The sequence below is a fragment of the Anser brachyrhynchus genome (genome assembly GCF_964034855.1).
Source record: "Anser brachyrhynchus genome assembly, chromosome: 9".
NCBI classification, from domain to species: domain Eukaryota; kingdom Metazoa; phylum Chordata; class Aves; order Anseriformes; family Anatidae; genus Anser; species Anser brachyrhynchus.
The window spans coordinates 23,566,516-23,583,728 of NC_137703.1; the positions used below are offsets into that span (position 1 = coordinate 23,566,516).

The window sequence follows — 17,213 nt, forward strand, 5'->3', positions numbered from 1 at the left end:
GAGCAAAGAGACTTTGGGCTTTTTTCTACCTCTGGCATTGATCTCTTGTGCTAACTTTAGAAAGGTGTTCTACATCTTTACGGTCCTCTTCTTAAAACTAGTCTGGTTTGTTCAGGTTAGTAGGAAAATTCTAGTTTACTTTGCAGAAAGAAGAGTATGTGTCTTGCTAGTAATGCCTGATACCCGACCCTACACAGCTTCAGTTTGTCTCACAAGAAAAGTGTAAAAGCTGTTCTGTTAATACAGGTATAATGCACTAAGTCATACTCTGTGAAAAGAGGAAATTAAAGAAGAATTGCTTTTTCTGTCCATATTTTTTGGTCTTTTTGATACTTCTTGCTCTTCTGCTAGCTCTTGTTTTTGTGCCTCTCACCCGATGTCTTCCAACTCCTCCATGTCATCCTGAGAGCCAGTGCTTCTACTTTGAATCTCAGGCTTCCATCCCTGTGGTGACTGAGAATCCCTTCCTACCGTACGTTACTCCAAAGGATTTAGGCGTATATCACACTACCAGAACATGCTGCTCCAAAAAAATTACAGACCGCTAATGTGCATTACGAAAAAGCAACCAACCTGATGTGGCTGCGCCTTTCCCTTTATTGTAAGGCCTGTTTCCTACAAACTGCTGTTATGTGTAAAGGCAGGGCTATCCATCTTTTACTTTTCTTACTATGTTAATGTTATAGCAGTGGATGGGAAATGTCAAAGGGAAATGGCATTTCAAATAAAAACATTTCTGTAATTCAATCATGTTCATTTGACCATTTCCCACAGTTAAATTTTCTTGATTTAAATAACTGTCAACAAGAAAAAGTGATTTGTATGAACATTACTATGACTTTTGTTTTGATCTTTTACTGAAATGTATCTAGTCATTAACAAAAAGATACTGCTCAAATAAGGCCAGGACAAGACATGTTAATTTATGCTCAGTTGACCAAATCTTTAATAGTGCATACCAGTGAACATTCCCATCAGATAAACTTGCTGTGATCTTTCTTAGCATTTTTCAGAAAACTCTTCATATACAAATCTTGCAGAAGCAGTTTACCACAGATGCGATATACCTAATCCCAGGATTAATTTTGTATGCCCATCAGTAGCGAAGCAAGATGGATTTAATAGCCCATTAGTCTTTCAGCATGATAATTTCCACATCACTTAGCCTGCTGGGTTAATTGCTTTAAAATGGATATTATTGACCTCAATCCTAGTGACAAACAGAGGATGTCTTATTCATCTCCCAGATGTACATTCTTAGACACTTGTTTCTTTTGGTCCTGACAATAAGTCCCCTAGATTATGTGCTTGTATATTATAATTTATACCCTATTAGCCCATATTTAAAGGATTACTGAAGCTCTGTCTTTCAGAAATTGTTGCCCATGACTGGGGAGAACTTTTAATTTGTATATATATGTATATAAAGAGAAATGTTGCAAACATGAGAAACCATTGTTTTGCCCTTTGTTAAGAAGTTAATTTTAATGCTAAAAGCTGTAGCAGGTGCAGTAGGGATTAAACATTTTTGGAATAAACATGTGTCCAGTATATTTTCACAAAAGTGTAAGTATGGTCATTAAGAGAGAGAATGCAGAACAAATCTGGACAGAGAAGCTGTAGGAAAGGAAATTCAGGTCCTAGGGTTGAGAAACTGAAAAATACATCATGCAAAAGAAAATCAAAGAATGACACTGAACAGTAGAGTTTTTAATTGTGTGTATTATTTCTGCATTTTTGCCCTTGGTAATTTGGAGAAAAAAAATGAGCCATCTGCCTTGAGGAAAGTCATGCTAGCTGTGAACAACAAAAAATAGAAAGGGAAGAACAGCACAGCTACTTACTGCTTGTGGGGAGATAAAACGGGTGGAAGCTGATTCAGCCAGTTTTCAGCCCTACATATGTCAACAGTGTAACACATACATTTATGCATAGGTAGTTGTATTTCTCAAGCACCAGTTCCTATGGGAATCAACACCCTAAGATTTAGATGGTTGCTTGTAGGAACCCAAGATTTGGAGCACATCGCTCACAATCTTTAAGAGAATCCAAACCTCATAGACCTTTTGGGTGTTTATAAAAGGGTGCATCCTCACAAACCTATGAAGTCTCATTATGAAGTCTCATTAACTCATTACGTTTCTTGGTCTAAATTGGTCTCATTTCTTGGTCTAAATCGGCTTTAGAAGACAGAACAAAGATGCTCAATATTTTTAAAAAGTGATTTCTAAAGCCAACTAATGTTTAAAATATCATTTTTCTACTAACATAACGATTCTGTGAATTCTATGACCTTTTTCAGTGGCACTAAGAGTCATTGTTTAGTGATGGGACTTGGTAAGTAGGTCAGGCTGATGGGTGGACTTGATGATCTTGAATGTCTTTTCCAACCTAAATGATTCTATAGGTCCATCTTGGTGCTGGCCATGAATAGCATCTTAGCATTTTCTGAATGAAACAAATTAGAGCTCACTGTAATACGAAATTCATAAGATTCCTCTTGAACCTTGTGATTGACCTAAATAGTACTAGGATTTTCCCTGTGAGCTCAGTTCTACATTTTAACGACGATGAAAACTTCAGTGATGATGGTGTCATTTTCATTAACACCTGCTCCTGTGTGATATTCATGATAGAAGCTGGACAGTATCTTACTGAGGCGATGTCAAAGCACCTTTGACTCTCATTGAAACCAAACTGAAATTGTACGCAGCAACTCTCTGCTACAGCAGGTCTTTTACCCAATACCGGTACTCTCTGTACAAAGTATTTTCCAAGAAAAAAAACCAACAGCCAATGACAACAACAAAACCTGTCTTTTAACCTTTAAACATTTTTTTTCTAAATTTAGCTCATCTGCTTTAGGTCATTTAGGTCACTGGAAAATCTCCAATGTTAGCATGTCTCATAGAAGAAAAAAAAACCACTTCTGAGTAACAAAAATATTAGCATTTCAGAGAAAAGTTAGAAATTACACAAAAAAGAATTTGCTCCTTATAAGACTGGAAATATTCCGTGTTTACTTTAATAAATGGTTTTTAAGTATTTGTGACTATATAGTGATGTAGTGATGTTTATTTTTCATTGTGAAAGGGTCCTGCCATCTGTATTAGAAATATTTCAGATCAGTACATTATACCCTGGATTATAGATTTAGGCCTGGTTGATTGGAGGAGTGGCTGATACCCCCGAGGGCTGTGCTGCCGTTCAGAGGGACAGGCTGGAGGGTTGGGCTGAGAGGAACCTCATGAAGTTCAACAAGGCAAGTGCAGGGTCCTGCACCTAGGGAGGGATAACCCCAAGCACCAGTACGGGCTGGGGGCTGAGCTGCTGGAGTGCAGATCTGCAGAGAGGGACCTGAGAGCCCTGGTGGGCAGCGGCTGACCAGGAGCCAGCAATGTGCCCTTGGGGCCAAGAAGGCCAGTGGTGTCCTGGGCTGCATTTGGAAGTGTTGCCAGCAGGTCGAGGGAGGTGAGCCTGCCCCTCTGCTCAGCCCTGGTGAGGCCACACCTGGAGTATTGTGTCCAGTGCTGGGCTCCCCAAGACAAGAGGGACATGGGGCTACTGGAGCGAGTCCAGAGGAGGGCCACTAAGGTTATGAGAGGACTGGAGCAGCTGTCATATGAGGACAGGCTGGGAGAGCTGGGCCTGTTTAGCCCAGAAAAGAGAAGACTGAGGGGAGAACTCATCAATGTGTATAAATATCTGAGGGGAGGGTGTCGAGAGGATGGAGCCGGTCTCTTTTCAGTTGTGCCCAGTGACAGGACGAGAGGCAACAGGCACAAACTGAAGCACAGGAGGTTCCGGCTGAATACGAGGGGGCACTTCATTACTGGGAGGTGACAGAGCACTGGGACAGGCTGCCCAGAGAGGTTGTGGGGTCTCCTTCTCTGGAGATATTCAAAACCTGCCTGGATGCCATCCTACACGTGTTCTAGGTGATCCTGCTCAGGAGGGGGGTTGGACTAGGTGATCTTCAGAGGTCCCTTCCAACCTCGTCCATTTGGCCATTCTGTGATTCTGTGATCAGCTCATGTAAATGAGCAAGTCCAGAGAAATCAGAGAAATGCCAAATTACTGATGCTGAAAACCTAGGGTGTTTTTTTTTGTTTGTTGGTTTTTTTTTGGAACTAAACCCCCACCAAACTATGAGGAAAACACAATCTATGAGGAAAATACAGTAGATCAGATCTTGCTTCTACAAGTCAGTGCTAACACTGACGTCAAGGGTGCAAGATTTGACCGTAAATAAACAGTACAGGGAATCATTAAACCTTAAAATATTTTAATCACTTGTAGTGTTGCTAGGTGGTTCTGCAAATGGAATCACCAAATAATACATGTATAATAAATTAGATTGGATATATTTCTTTGAAATTATTTTGTACTCTGTTGGAAAGGGCATTCCTTTAGACACCTTTATAGATAACAAACGCTATTTTGTAGATTAGTGGTAGGTCTGAGCTCAAGCCAGAGCCAAGGATTCCTCAAGGATATCAGTAAATATATGTGACTTAACTCATTCTATTCCCTTTCAAGGGGAAAGTGTCCAGTCGGACATATTCACAAGGGGGAACCTGGGTACCTTTGATGGCAGTTACAAGGAAACCAACATAGATATCAATGTTCCCAAAGTTGTCTTGTGAAAATCACAACAATTTTCCCTGAGCCCCTGTGAAGCACTATAGGTCAGTCAGTCCCTGGGGTCCCACCACAGCAGGAGTGGAAGCCATCTCCCCAAGGCATTTCCAGCCCAGGATGGACGCCTAAGCCTTGAACCTCCCACATGGTCACCTTCACCTCAGCCGGCCCCTTCACGACCCTCCATGACAGAAATTTCACACTTTTGCTAGACGAGGGCAACTTAGAGAGCTGGAGGGAGCGGTGTAGCGAGGTAACATTTTCCTCATTTAGGGCGGAACCCGGCGTCCGGCCCGAGCCCGCCCTCCCCAGACGGGGCTGAGGGGCGTGTGGAGGAGGGCGGCGGGCGCGGGGCGAAGGCGGTGCGGAGGGCGAAGCCTCCATTTCGCGGAGTTTTTGCACCGAGGCTCGCTATGGAGCTTCCCTGTCCGCTCTCCCACCACGGCTCACGCAGCCCCGGTGGCTGCGGGAGCGCCTCCTCCCCTCCTCGGCGGGCGGGCGGAGGGAGGGAGGGAGGGAGAGGATGCGTCCTCCCGGGCGGCAGAGGGCGCTGCCTCCGGCGAGCGCGCTCGGCTCCGCCGCTCCGCCGCCATCTCCTTCTCTGATCTCATAAAGGTGTCGCGCAGGTTCCGCCCGTGCTCGTCATTCAGCCGCCCCGGGCCTGGTGCCGCCGCCGCCGGCCTCCTCCGCGCCGCCGTTCCCTTCCCTTCCCCTCCCCTCCATCCCTCCCTGCCCTCCCACCGGGCTGCGCTCCCTCCCCGGCTCATCGGCTGCCCTGCCCGCCCCTTCCTCCTCTTCCTTCTCCCCCTTCTGCCCGCCCCGGTCCCTTTCTCCCGCCGGCCGGGCCCCGGAGCGCCGGCGCCGTCGGGGTGTGAGCGGGTCCCGGCGCCGTGCCGGGCCGTCCCCTGGCCGGCGGGGCCATGGCCGCCAGCGCCAAGCGGAAGCAGGAGGAGAAGCACCTGAAGCTGCTGCGGGAGATGAGCAGCCTGCCGCCCAACCGCAAGTGCTTCGACTGCGACCAGCGCGGCCCCACCTACACCGACATGACGGTGGGCAGCTTCGTGTGCACCTCCTGCTCCGGCATCCTGTGAGTGAGGGGGGCGGCGGAGGGCTCGGGGGGCGGCGGGCGGGCGAGCTGGGGCCGCACCGGCCCTGCTTTGCCCCCGGGGGCCGCCCGGCTTCGACCCGGAGGGCCTGGGAGGGGGACGGCAGCGAGGACAGCCTGGTGGAAGGCGCTGAAGGTGTGGTTAAATATTTTTGGGGGGATACTTATGGGAAGAGAGGGGACGCGTGGCCCAGCGGTCGGCTTCGTGGCAGTGTTAGGGTCTGGGGGTTAACCCCGTCGGGAGCACCGAGTGGTGGTGTTGAGGGATCTCCCTTGGATGCTGAATCCCGCGTCTAGCCTTTCATGTATGAAATTATGCCTGCCACAAGTTTGTAAGACAACTCTTTATGCTCCAGCTAAAAGGATAATCTCCAGGCTTAGCAGTTTAACATGATCAGGAAGAAGTAGTGGATTTTTTTTTTTAAGTCTTACTCTTGCTTCATACAAACTTTATATATGAACCTTAGAAAGGGATTGGCTCTGATAAAGCAGATTGCATTTTTCCTGTTCCTCATTCCTGCATGGGCCTCCCCCCACTCCTCCCTTTTCCACCCTTCCTCCTCTGAGGAGCATGTATGAAACAAGAGCAGTTGGGATCAGTCAGGTCAGGATTTCAGTTTGTATCTGTAGGGTGCTGGTTGTGTATAAGTAATTGGAGTAAAAGCATACTGTCCTCAGTGTTACTGCTCGCTTAGCTAAGTCTGTTTGCTTGCTGGTGTTTCTGTGGCATTGTGTGTGTGGAATGGAGCAGAGTCAAAGAAGTGGCCCAAGTAATAAGTAGTGTGTCAAAGGATCCCAATTGTTTGTAAAGGTTTTAGTTCATAAAACGCACACAAGAGCCTGAACTAATTTCTGTCCCTTACTAAGAAGGACTGACTATGTACCCTACCCCACACAGGTCTTCTAAGTAGTCTGCTCTTTTAGAACAAAGTTGCTAATTACAATGAGGTTCGAAACAAAGCAACCATGTTCCTTCTGTGCTGAATTTACATGGAACAAGCTGCCTTTTATGCTAGGCAGCTAATTAGACTTGGTTTTTTTCTTCTACTTTGTGTAGACTTCTGAACAGGCTTGACGCAAATACAGAAAATGCATTCAGGTTGTAGAACTGAAGAGTCTCCCGTTTTTGACACGTACATGGCACTTAATCAGCCAGCCCTGGCTATTGTTTGCTATGTTAGCAAACTGTTATTTGTGCTAGCATGTGAAACTACTTTAAGCTACTGCACAGAGCTTATTTAATGGTTGCACATGTTCTTACTGGTTAAACTAACAGCATGACAAAACTGCTATATGAGAATGTTCTCCTTTATTTTTCAGGCAGGGGTCCTAGTCTTAATAGACAAATATATCATGTGTGTTGCTGAGATGTTTAACACAGGTTCAAGAGTTTTTTTTCTCCTATCTGTTAGCCACGATGTATGGCCTACGGAAGTCCATAGTCCAATTTACAGTAACGTAAAGGATGCACGTGCAATGAAACAGGTAGTAAGCAAGGAACAGCTGTCACTTGCTGTTAGGTTGGCCATCATTTGGATGCTACTGTGCTTAAAGAAAGTAGGGCTTTTTTCTGAGAGACATTTCTTGTGTTATTCTAATATAACGCATATAGCTCTCTTATTCGAAATATACAGTGTTTCTATATATATAAAAAAAATCTATGCTTAAAGTTGATGTAAATGACTTTGAAGAGGACTTAAAACTTTCTCCTGAAGTAAAATTTGGCTCCTTCTCTCATATTGACTCAGTAATGCTTTCATAAATGGTGCATGCAAGATCTCATGTACTGGTTAAAGCGTTAGACCATAGGTGATGGGATATTTTCTTAATAATGAGACTTAGTGAAGTAGACCTCACCTATCTCTACCAGAAACTGATATTTGTAACACTTCAGTCAGAATAGCCATTTGTACAACTTATTTCCAAATGCGTAATGTAGATTTCCACGGTGGAGGAACCACGTTATGGTAAATGTGTGGAAGTATTGCTGCCTCTGCAGTCCTCAATGGCTGTTTGCATTCTACCTCATAACACTTGTTTTACTGTAGGGTTTTAATATTATTACTTTGTCTTGTTTGTATGCTACGTGAATGACTTGCACTGCTTCCTGTTTCAATTAATTTTTTTCTAGCCTCGTACAGGAAGTATTCTTAGGGTCAAGTAGACTGTCTTTCAAGTATAAGGTGCAGTGCAAGACTAATACTCATACATTAACAAGTTTCCTTCAGAAAGGTGCTCAGTTAGTTATAATAAACGGTTGCTAACATCAATGTGATCTTGGATAGGCACCTTGTTCTAGGTACAGTCAGCTCTAAACTTTTGAGATTTGATGTCTGAGTAGGTTTTTTGCAGGTTTTCTGAGGTGTTTATTCATTGTCCTGGTAAGGACAATCTGTTAAAACCCAAAATCTTCGTTTGGGATCCATCATTAATTTCTACTAACAATTCTGTGTATAGAAAGAGAGTGACGCCTTATTACTAGATAGACTAGACTAGATTACACCGCTTTCCCAACTGCTCCCAAAATAGCCTGACTGGCTTGTTCAAATGCTGCTGAAAATGATGAAAAACTAGTGACTTGAAGATGATCTGTTTCTGATTTAAATATTGAAAGTGAGTCTTGTCAACCTCCTTTGTTATGAATAACTAACTTGTTTCCTATAATATGAAAGGGCTTGGATTTTTCCTGCGGATTGGGTTTACCAGAACAAAGGCTGAGCTGTGCAAAATGGAGCCTGCATGGTCATGCATAGTGGTGTGGATAGCGGCTCTGCTTGTCCCCTGTGTTCAAGCTCTCTTTATGTGGAAAGAAAGCATGCTACGTCACGGAAGCTGTGTCGAATTCTGCCTTTTGGTGTTGGACAAGAATGTAGGATGTGTAGAAATACGCACGTCATGTTTTTTTCCCCCAAGTGGGAGGAAGTTCTGTGCAGGAGCAGTCTCATCAGGTCAAGGATTACAATAGTGCCAAGTCAGAAGGCTTCTCCTTATGATGTCAGGGTTGGCAGAAGGGTTCTTTCCATTTGACAGAGGTCCTTTGGTTCAAAGGATGATGCTAGTAGTGATGTCGTCTGTGTTTTTGGATGCTACTGTGTATTCTGCTGACAGGGATGTCCTCTTTGTCATAGTCTAATGCTTCTTTGACTTAATTTTCAGCTTCCTTCTTTACCTCTCCTGGTCATCTTAATTCGTGAAAACTAGGAGTAGGATGATTACATTCTTGAATGAAAAAAAATCCTGTTTGATTATGAGCTTACTTCCCTAAATTTTGTAGTGTACAAACTTCTGATGTAACATTGCCTGGCAAGAGGCGTGTGTATTACCTGCTGGTGTGATAACCAGGACTCCCCTTCTCCCCTTCCTCCCCCCAGAACCCCTCTTCAACCCTTCCCCTCCAACCCCCTGGGAGCTTTCCCATTCAGATAGTTGCACTTCAGGCTTGTGTTAGGAAGGAGCAACCAAGAACATTCAGGATACATTGTTACTGTGGGGAATGATAAAGCTTTTTTTATGTAACTTCTTACAACTATTGGATGATGTGGCCTTCTGTTGGCTGCTTATAATATTCCTAGTTGAAATTTTAAATTTTCCTGGCTAAGGGACTTCTGTATCAGCCAGATTAGTGCGTTTGGCCAATACCAGGAACAAACTCAGCAATAAATCTTTGTGTAATGGCTGTGATTTACTGTCCCTTTCCCCAGAAGAATTTCTGCAGAAATTAAAATTGTCTAAATAAGTGGTGTTAGAGTGAAGGTGATGCTGTCTGTGTTGGCATCGTTTTCAGGGACTTTTTTTTTTTCTTAGGGACATGCTCAGAAAAGAGATCTGACTTATATGTATGTGCATGTATATTTCATTTTTTCTTCAGTGTCATGGCTGGAAAGCTAAGGAAATGTCTATGCCACAATAAATACTATGCAGTCCAGAAAGGATTTATTTTCCAAGAAATAGATTAAATTAATCTTGACTGGGTATGTAAGCCTTCGGCTGTTAAAATATAAAGTGAGCTCGTGAGGTGGTGGAGGGTCTCCAGGGAAGTCCCCAGGTATGAGGAATGGCCATTACTGCTTTTTGCTAATAACAATAACACAGAAATAACAATGAATGTGGTGACACTGGCTTTCCTAAACTTGTTTTCCAGGCACTTGGGGATGTAGGTGCTCTCTGCTGGCTTGGTGTCTGCTATCTCTGTTACTTCCTGCTTCCTAGAGGGTCAGAGTTTGCTGGCTTAGACTTGAGGTCATGTTAGGATCTGACACAGGGTGACATTAATGGTGGTGAGTAGCCATCTGTCCCCTGTCCTCCCATGGGAGTGACCCTCTAACCCAGCAAAGCGCACTTACTGTGTGTGCTTTTCTTTGTGTGTGTCCAGCCCTGGCCAGTGTTCTCTGAAACTCTGCTGACGTTTGTTTGCAATGAACACAGAAACGGCTGTTCCACCAACAAGCACAAGTTCAACCATAATTGGCTACCGAATTGTTAGTAACAAATGCTCACTGACAGTGTTTTGAATGTTTAACGTTTTAAATTATCGGACTTCACAACCTTGTGCCAGCAGCCTTGAAGTTTCCGTCATAAAAGCACGTGTTTTAACAGTATCCCTGAAGAGCCATGCCTGTGGTCTCTGTAGCTTCCCGGCTGGTGGGCTGTGTCACTGGCAGCGTGGACCGAGTCAGTGGAGGATATTCTCCCAGCTGGAAGTGCTGGGCACGGCGCTGTCCCCCAGAAATACCCCATTTTGAGTACGAAGCTTGTACTGGTGAGTGGGCTCTCGGTGTGGGATGCTGCAGCGATGGCGTGCCGGATGCGCAGCCTGGCAGGAGCCGTCTGACTCAGCCACCTTCCCGAGCGCCGCTCGGGGGTGGCTGCGGTCTGGGGAAAGTGCTGCGGTGGCAGCTGCTGCCTGGTGTCCTCGGGAGCCTGGTAACAGAAAGGAGTAACTGGTACTGCTGCACCCCTGCGGGTTACAAATATTTGTTCAGGGTCAGTTTGAGTTTAGTCATTACTAAAGGTTTATAATCAATTTTTTTCTGCTGTTAAACAAGGAATACTGTCGAGCATTAGAACTGTGCAAAGCACTTGTCAAATGCATAGAACAGTGAAGCAAGCGTTAGATAAATTTTTTTCATATAAAAAGGGGGGTCCTTAATTCCTCGTAAAGCATAATTGTACTTGGCTGCCTACCAGTAAGCTTCCTCTGCATGTAGATGAGTTGTTAGTGAATCATCTGGGTCATCAAATGATTTCTGTATGTAAGGAAGGGTAAAATATCGTAGGATTTGTGAAGCAAGAGGAGCTTCAGTACTTAGGTTTTCTGTTTTGAGCTATAATCTGTAAATACAACCGCGCTGTATTAGAGAGGTTCTAGTCAGGTCATGAGTATCGGGTGCTTGAAAGTGGCTCATCCTAGTTGAAAATCATAAAACTGTTTCTAAGCCATTCTGATTGTAGGCTCTAAGTGATTTATCTAAGAAAGTTTATGCATATGCTTTGGGTTGTATTTCCATGCTGACCAATACAGCCTCTTGTATTGAACCCTTTGTTCCGGTCTGATTTCATACACAGTTTAGTGTAAGAGGAGGCTTTTTGTAGGTTTCCTCCCACCCCTTGCCATCTTAATAAGAATTACTTGTACGTATAATAATGCAGCTTGATAGTTAGCTAGTTAGCTTTGCATTTCTGGCCACTAAGGTTCAAGATTTCCTACTTCAGTGGCTCACTGGTACGGTGACGTGCTCTCTGCCATTGTGCGAGGCATCTGGTGCTTCTGTGGTGGGATCTGACTGTTAGGGACGGGGCGTACTTGCCTCCTTTAGCAGGAGAGTGGAAAAGAAATGAGAATTCACCTCAATCACACATCATGGATGTAATCTGTAAATACAGATTATACAGATCTGGGATTTTATAACCTGAACTTCAAAACTATATATCTTGCACTGGCAAGAGAGGACTATTGGAAGCCTCATGTTAGGGTAAGCTGTTCTAGTCAAGGCTTTAAATATGCCTGGTGCAGCTGCTTAACACAACTGACAGTGTGTGTTTGCTCCTGTAAAAAGCCGTTAAGAGCCCTGATAAATCAATGTAGGTACATGTGTTTTCCTGGTTAAATAATGTGTGCAGTGCTTTTAAATTGCAAGCATGGGTACAATATAGCACTTAATCCATATTTGTTGTAAATGTGAATTCCCAGCAGAAGATCGTGTGGAAGCTTAGATATCCTGCCTGTGCTGAGTAACATGTGGATTGGTTAGTGAATAGCTCTAGCTTTTAAAATAGTTATGAACGTTTTTATGGGTATCTTCCTTAATATGAGGAGAGTAAATTGACCAGACTAAGGTAGACAGAACCACTTCATATTTGGAGTAAAAGCAAGACACTGATTGTTATATAATATTTTGCAGCAAATATATATTTGCTGTAGCGAGGCGGGGATTGGTCTATTCTCCCACGTGCCTGGTGACAGGACGAGGGGGAATGGGCTAAAGTTGCGCCAGGGGAGGTTTAGGTTGGATATTAGGAAGAACTTCTTTACTGAAAGGGTTGTTAGGCATTGGAATGGGTTGCCCAGGGAAGTGGTTGAGTCACCATCCCTAGAGGTCTTTGAGACGTTTAGATGTTGAGCTTAGTGATATGGTTTAGTGGAGGACTTCTTAGTGTTAGGTCAGAGGTTGGACTGGATGGTCTTGGAGGTCTCTTCCAACCTAGACGATTCTGTGATTTGAGGAGCATATTTCTGTGAAACATAAAGCGGATACCACCTTTGTCTCTATGCTGTCATTTAATGTGATTCTGCGGTGTGACTTAGTGAAAAGTAGTTATTCCTTTGCGTGTGTGGGACAAGAAGGTGTATTTAAAGAAAAAGCCAAACAAAACCTGCAAACATCCATATAGCAGCAGCAGCTCTGAAGTGATGATGTGTAATTGCGTTGAAGTTGTAGATTTTTTTTAAATTTGCATCATCTTAAAATGAATATTTACTTCAAAAATTTTAGTTAATACTACAGTATTTTCGTGTGGTGTTTATTTGTGAAATAAATGTGGATTTGGCTTAAAATTTGGTAAAAGAAGTTAAATTGATTTCAATTTAATGTGGAATTTAGACATCTTAAGACAAGCAGTTCATTTGGTGAAGCTTGATCTGAATAGACAAACCAGCTTGAAAGCTCTCACAAAGTTTAATAAAACTTCCTCTGCCTTCCTGCTGAGGTACTAAACCATTTGGAGTCCAATTTTAGACAGTCAGGTTTGAAGAATTTGCTTAAGCAATTAGCATTCTGTAAAACTAATTCTCATCTATCAGTAGATTCACATATGACTTTTGTATTTAAAGTACTTTTAAGTTCATTGTATGTCTTAGCAAGATACAATGAATTGATTATTTTTATTCAAGTAGTTCAAATGGGGTGTCTTAAATCTGTTTCTTTTAATATGAAGCTTGAACTAAAATGTCCTGCTCATTGTTCTTATCAGTATCCAACTTTAATTAAACTGAACATGTGGAAACAAAGGTGTTTTGTAAACACAGGGTCAGAGTTGTCCTCTTACAGGTACAGTGGATTTATGCATCAAGGTGAAATTGCAAGCTAAAATCACAATAGTGTTTTTTTTTGTGTTACACTTAAATAGAAACTCAGAGCTAAAAATTTCTCTTTAAAACTTGAGTACAAAGGTTAGGATCTTCTAATACTTGGAACATCAGATTTGCAATGCACTGTTTTGATGAATAACCATTACAGTGTTCCTGGAATAATCATGAAGTTAAAGAAAACTTAAATCTTAAATTAGTTGTCAGTGATTTCTATTCCTAACAGCAATCTGAACCAAATTTATTATTAATGCTAAGTAGCAGATAGAAGCAATAAAGCTGACTCATATCAGCTGATCTGGTAGCAGTGTGCTAGCCCTGTACTACATTCCTGGAAAGTTTTTCCAAGCTTTTCTTCTGGAAACTTTCTTCTCACATACATAACACATTCTTTGAAATCTCATAGTTACCTTTTCTTTAAGGTGATGTGACAAGAATCAAGACTTGATGAACCTGACTGTTAAGCTAACAGCTGTGTTACCTAAGTTAGTGTCTCCGCTGTTTGGTGCATGTGGGATGTAATGTCCTTGTTGCCACTGAGCAAAAACACGGTGTGATTTCAATCGCAAGTATTTGCAGGCAAAAGCAGTAGCTAGCATGTACTTAAAGCTTGAGAAGAAAAAGCTTTTTCCTTGTCTTATACTCGCACAGTTGTACTCACAAGATTTTTCTCTATGCTTGTAGCTTTTGACTGAACTGGGTTTGACAATACTAGGCTTTGGCAACAAAATTGACTTGACTTGCTGCTAGTCCTGCTGCAGCAGTCTGTGAATGTGAGGATGGTGCCAGTTTCTGCTTAAGGCAGAGCCGCTGAATTTTGAGCTATTGCACTAATAATGTTTGTTCTTGTTTGAGAGCACAGTAAAAATGGCAGCTTTTTTCTTCAGTTGCTGTTACTTGTGTAGTGTTCAGGAGGAGGAAGACAACAGACCTGTGGCAGAGCAGCAAAAAATAAACTAGAAAAAAATGCTGAGAGGAGACAGGAAGCAAAGGTTAAAGTGGGAGGAAAAGAGTCTGAGCTGGGGAGGTTAGTTGGCAGAAATGTAGTGGCTAAGTAGAAGTACTAGTAGGAGTAGGTTGAACCAAGAGAAGAGCTGGGGGGAAAGAAAAACTGTTGAAGGAGCCCAAGACTGAGAGCTGAAAGAAGAAAAGCTGAACAAGTTTGGGGAAGCAGGTTAAGATTTCAAAAAAGTCAAAGTCTAATGTGTTCATAAAGCTGCATAAAAAGGGGCAGTTAGCATGTGCAACACTGGTCTCCTCTGAAATTCCATTATTAGATTTTTGCTTTCTGAATGCTATTTTGGGGTAGGCTGACTTTTCGTTATGTTAAAAGTGATTGTGTGATAACAGACTTCCTGAATACTGACTAAATACTACTTGCTTCTTCTTTTAGACGGGGCTTGAATCCTCCCCACAGAGTGAAGTCAATTTCAATGACTACTTTCACACAACAGGAAATAGAATTTCTGCAGAAACATGGAAATGAAGTAAGTATTCGTTACAGAGTACCAAGTGATGGACACTTTTTAAATATTCAACTTTAGTACTTAAAGCTTGAGCTTTTTTTGAAGCAAAAGGTAGACGAGAGTCTTTTGAAGCCAAGTTCACTGGATGGGGTATCTTTTTCTAAAAAAAAAAAAAAAAAGCTCGTTTCACTTAGGTAGCTGATCAATATTGTGTGTTATTGCCCAGCACAGACAACCTAGGTTCACATGATCAGTGCTTCTGAATGGGGTTTTCTTTGCCTTTTGCATAAGGCAGTATGCATCCAACTCTACTTTTCCTCTGGAAGCCTAGACCTTTAGGCTGAGTGCAGCAGTATTTCCTGAAAGAGTCAATGGTAACGAAAATAATTTTGTTGCCTGTAGCTGTATTTCTATTGAGTAGGTGTCAGTCTTCCAGCAGTTTCAACAGCCTGATTCTTTAATGAAAATATATCAATAATTTGAAGGTCCTTAAAGAGAGGAAGGAAAGGAAGAAATCCTTTTTCCTCTAAGGATTAGATAAGAGGCAACTGTATGTTTAGAGTGGCTTGGGCAGCTTTGAAGAGAGGAAGTTCCAGTGTACTGCTCTTTTTCTTTGTAATAGATGAAAACTAAATCTGAGGTGAATGTTGAGTTGCCTCTGTGGAGATGTGTGGAGCGTGTAAACCCTGGTTGTGGCTACTAATGTCTTCAATTTGAGGAAGAACTTTGTCTTTTAATGTGCTGTAACATGAAGTTACAGTATATGAAAATTATTGGAGGCAACTCTTTCTTCTAATCCAAATATAGAAAAGGTTCTTTTTTATTTTTGTTTGGATCTGTGTTTTGGTTAGTAGAATTATTGATTGTAGGCTGTGGAGTATCTTATTAACAAGTTGTTTTGAAGCTTTGTGGGGGTAAAGCCCATCCTTAGTTAAAATGCTGATACTTAACTTTCTTAAACTTAGCCCTGTTTGTAACTGCCTGCTTTAAGAATGAAAATAGAAATAGCAGCTTCTTTTTCTGTCCTAGCAAATGTGTTATTTGTTGAAATGACTGTTAGTGGACGATTATTCTAGACAAAGCTGGAACAAGGTCAAAACTTTTCCAGACACTACAAATTTTTGTCAGTGGTATTGACTAGTGTTTATTGAAATTTCTTTGGCATGGTAAAGCTGTGCAACATTGTATATGATGGAGTATGTTATTGATGCTTTGCATAAGGGGAGTCATAAAGAATCTTTTGTGGGTTTAGATGCCTTATGTAAGAATCTCTTCCCGTAAGATTTGACTGTAAACTCCAACATTGCTTTATTTCACAAGTGTATAGGAAAACATGAAAATGCATATGTGTATATGCAGAGGTGTGTGTGTGTATATATATGCACCTGCATCTGTTTTGATTTATTTCCGGAATCTGCAATGGCTACAGGACGTAACCATTTTTTTCTCTGATCTGAGGTCTTAAGTGATCACTACTCAGGGTAGTTGTCCTTATAATAGACCTGACCACCCTTCAATCATACTTGTTTAGTTTATATATAATTATCAACATAAAAACACTTAACGGATATCTGTAATGGTATAATATGCTTCGAAAGTGGAGGTCTTTTGTGTTTGTTGTAGTACTTATTACTCTCATTAACAAAAGTATGGCAATGATTTAAATAAGATACCTCATAAATAAGATGTGCTTCTGTACTTGCTGGTGATAGGCTTAACGGGTGTTCAGATATTGGAGTGATACTATTTTAAACAGCATTAGAAGTTTAAAACCTAATTAAAAACACAATTTCACTTTGCCATGCTGTATGTTGCTGTAGTTAAATAGTAGCTTTCTTTTGTTGGTATTGGACTTTGGAATACTCCCCTGCAGATAAGATAAAGTATTGGGTAGATGAAGTTCATCTCGCCTTACAAAAAACTTTGTCTAGTTTGCTCTTCAGCATAGATGTCTGTTGTGTATATGATAAGCAACGAAACTTTCTGGTATTAATTTGTTCAGCCTGAAGTGGACCAGACCAGGGACCTGACCTGACCATTTTAGAGATCAATGTGAAACAAAGTACAGCAACTAGATGCTGTTGTAATGTTCAGTTGTTTAGTTCTGTGCCATTTGAAAAGTTTTTTTTCCAATTTGGTATTTTTACCTTCTGTTTTTCTGTGGTGTGTTAAAATACTTCATTTCCACTTTGTCCACCTAGTCATTCTCCAATGTGGCTGGTACCTCTGTGGTAAGCTTTTTCCTGCTTCTGGATTGGTAGTTTGTGGTGTACTGCAGGGAATTTGTTCTCAATAGAAAGGAGAATAGCAAGAAAGCATGTTAAACCTACCTTCCCTGAGGTAAGGTAGGCAGTAAGGTGGTGAGTTCTTGGAGGAAGTAGTTTTTCCACTGTTCATCAGGTAGTTTTTTGTAAGG

The 17,213-nt window shown here is 42.1% G+C and overlaps 1 protein-coding gene across 4 annotated transcripts in view; it reads left to right on the forward strand.

The window, feature by feature from the left end:
- Positions 1–5,207: 5,207 nt before the first annotated feature.
- AGFG1 (ArfGAP with FG repeats 1) overlaps positions 5,208–17,213 on the forward strand; it is a 38,965-nt gene continuing 26,959 nt past the window's right edge. For 2 of the 4 annotated variants that reach the window (XM_080604012.1, XM_080604013.1), the window contains exons 1-2: positions 5,211–5,728; positions 14,725–14,818. In XM_080604012.1, the coding sequence (XP_080460138.1) occupies positions 5,562–5,728; positions 14,725–14,818 (261 nt within the window). In that variant the 5' untranslated portion in view covers positions 5,211–5,561. Of the gene's footprint in view, positions 5,729–14,724; positions 14,819–17,213 lie in introns of all 4 variants that reach the window. The other 2 variants (XM_080604015.1, XM_080604014.1) reach the window with 2 other exon arrangements.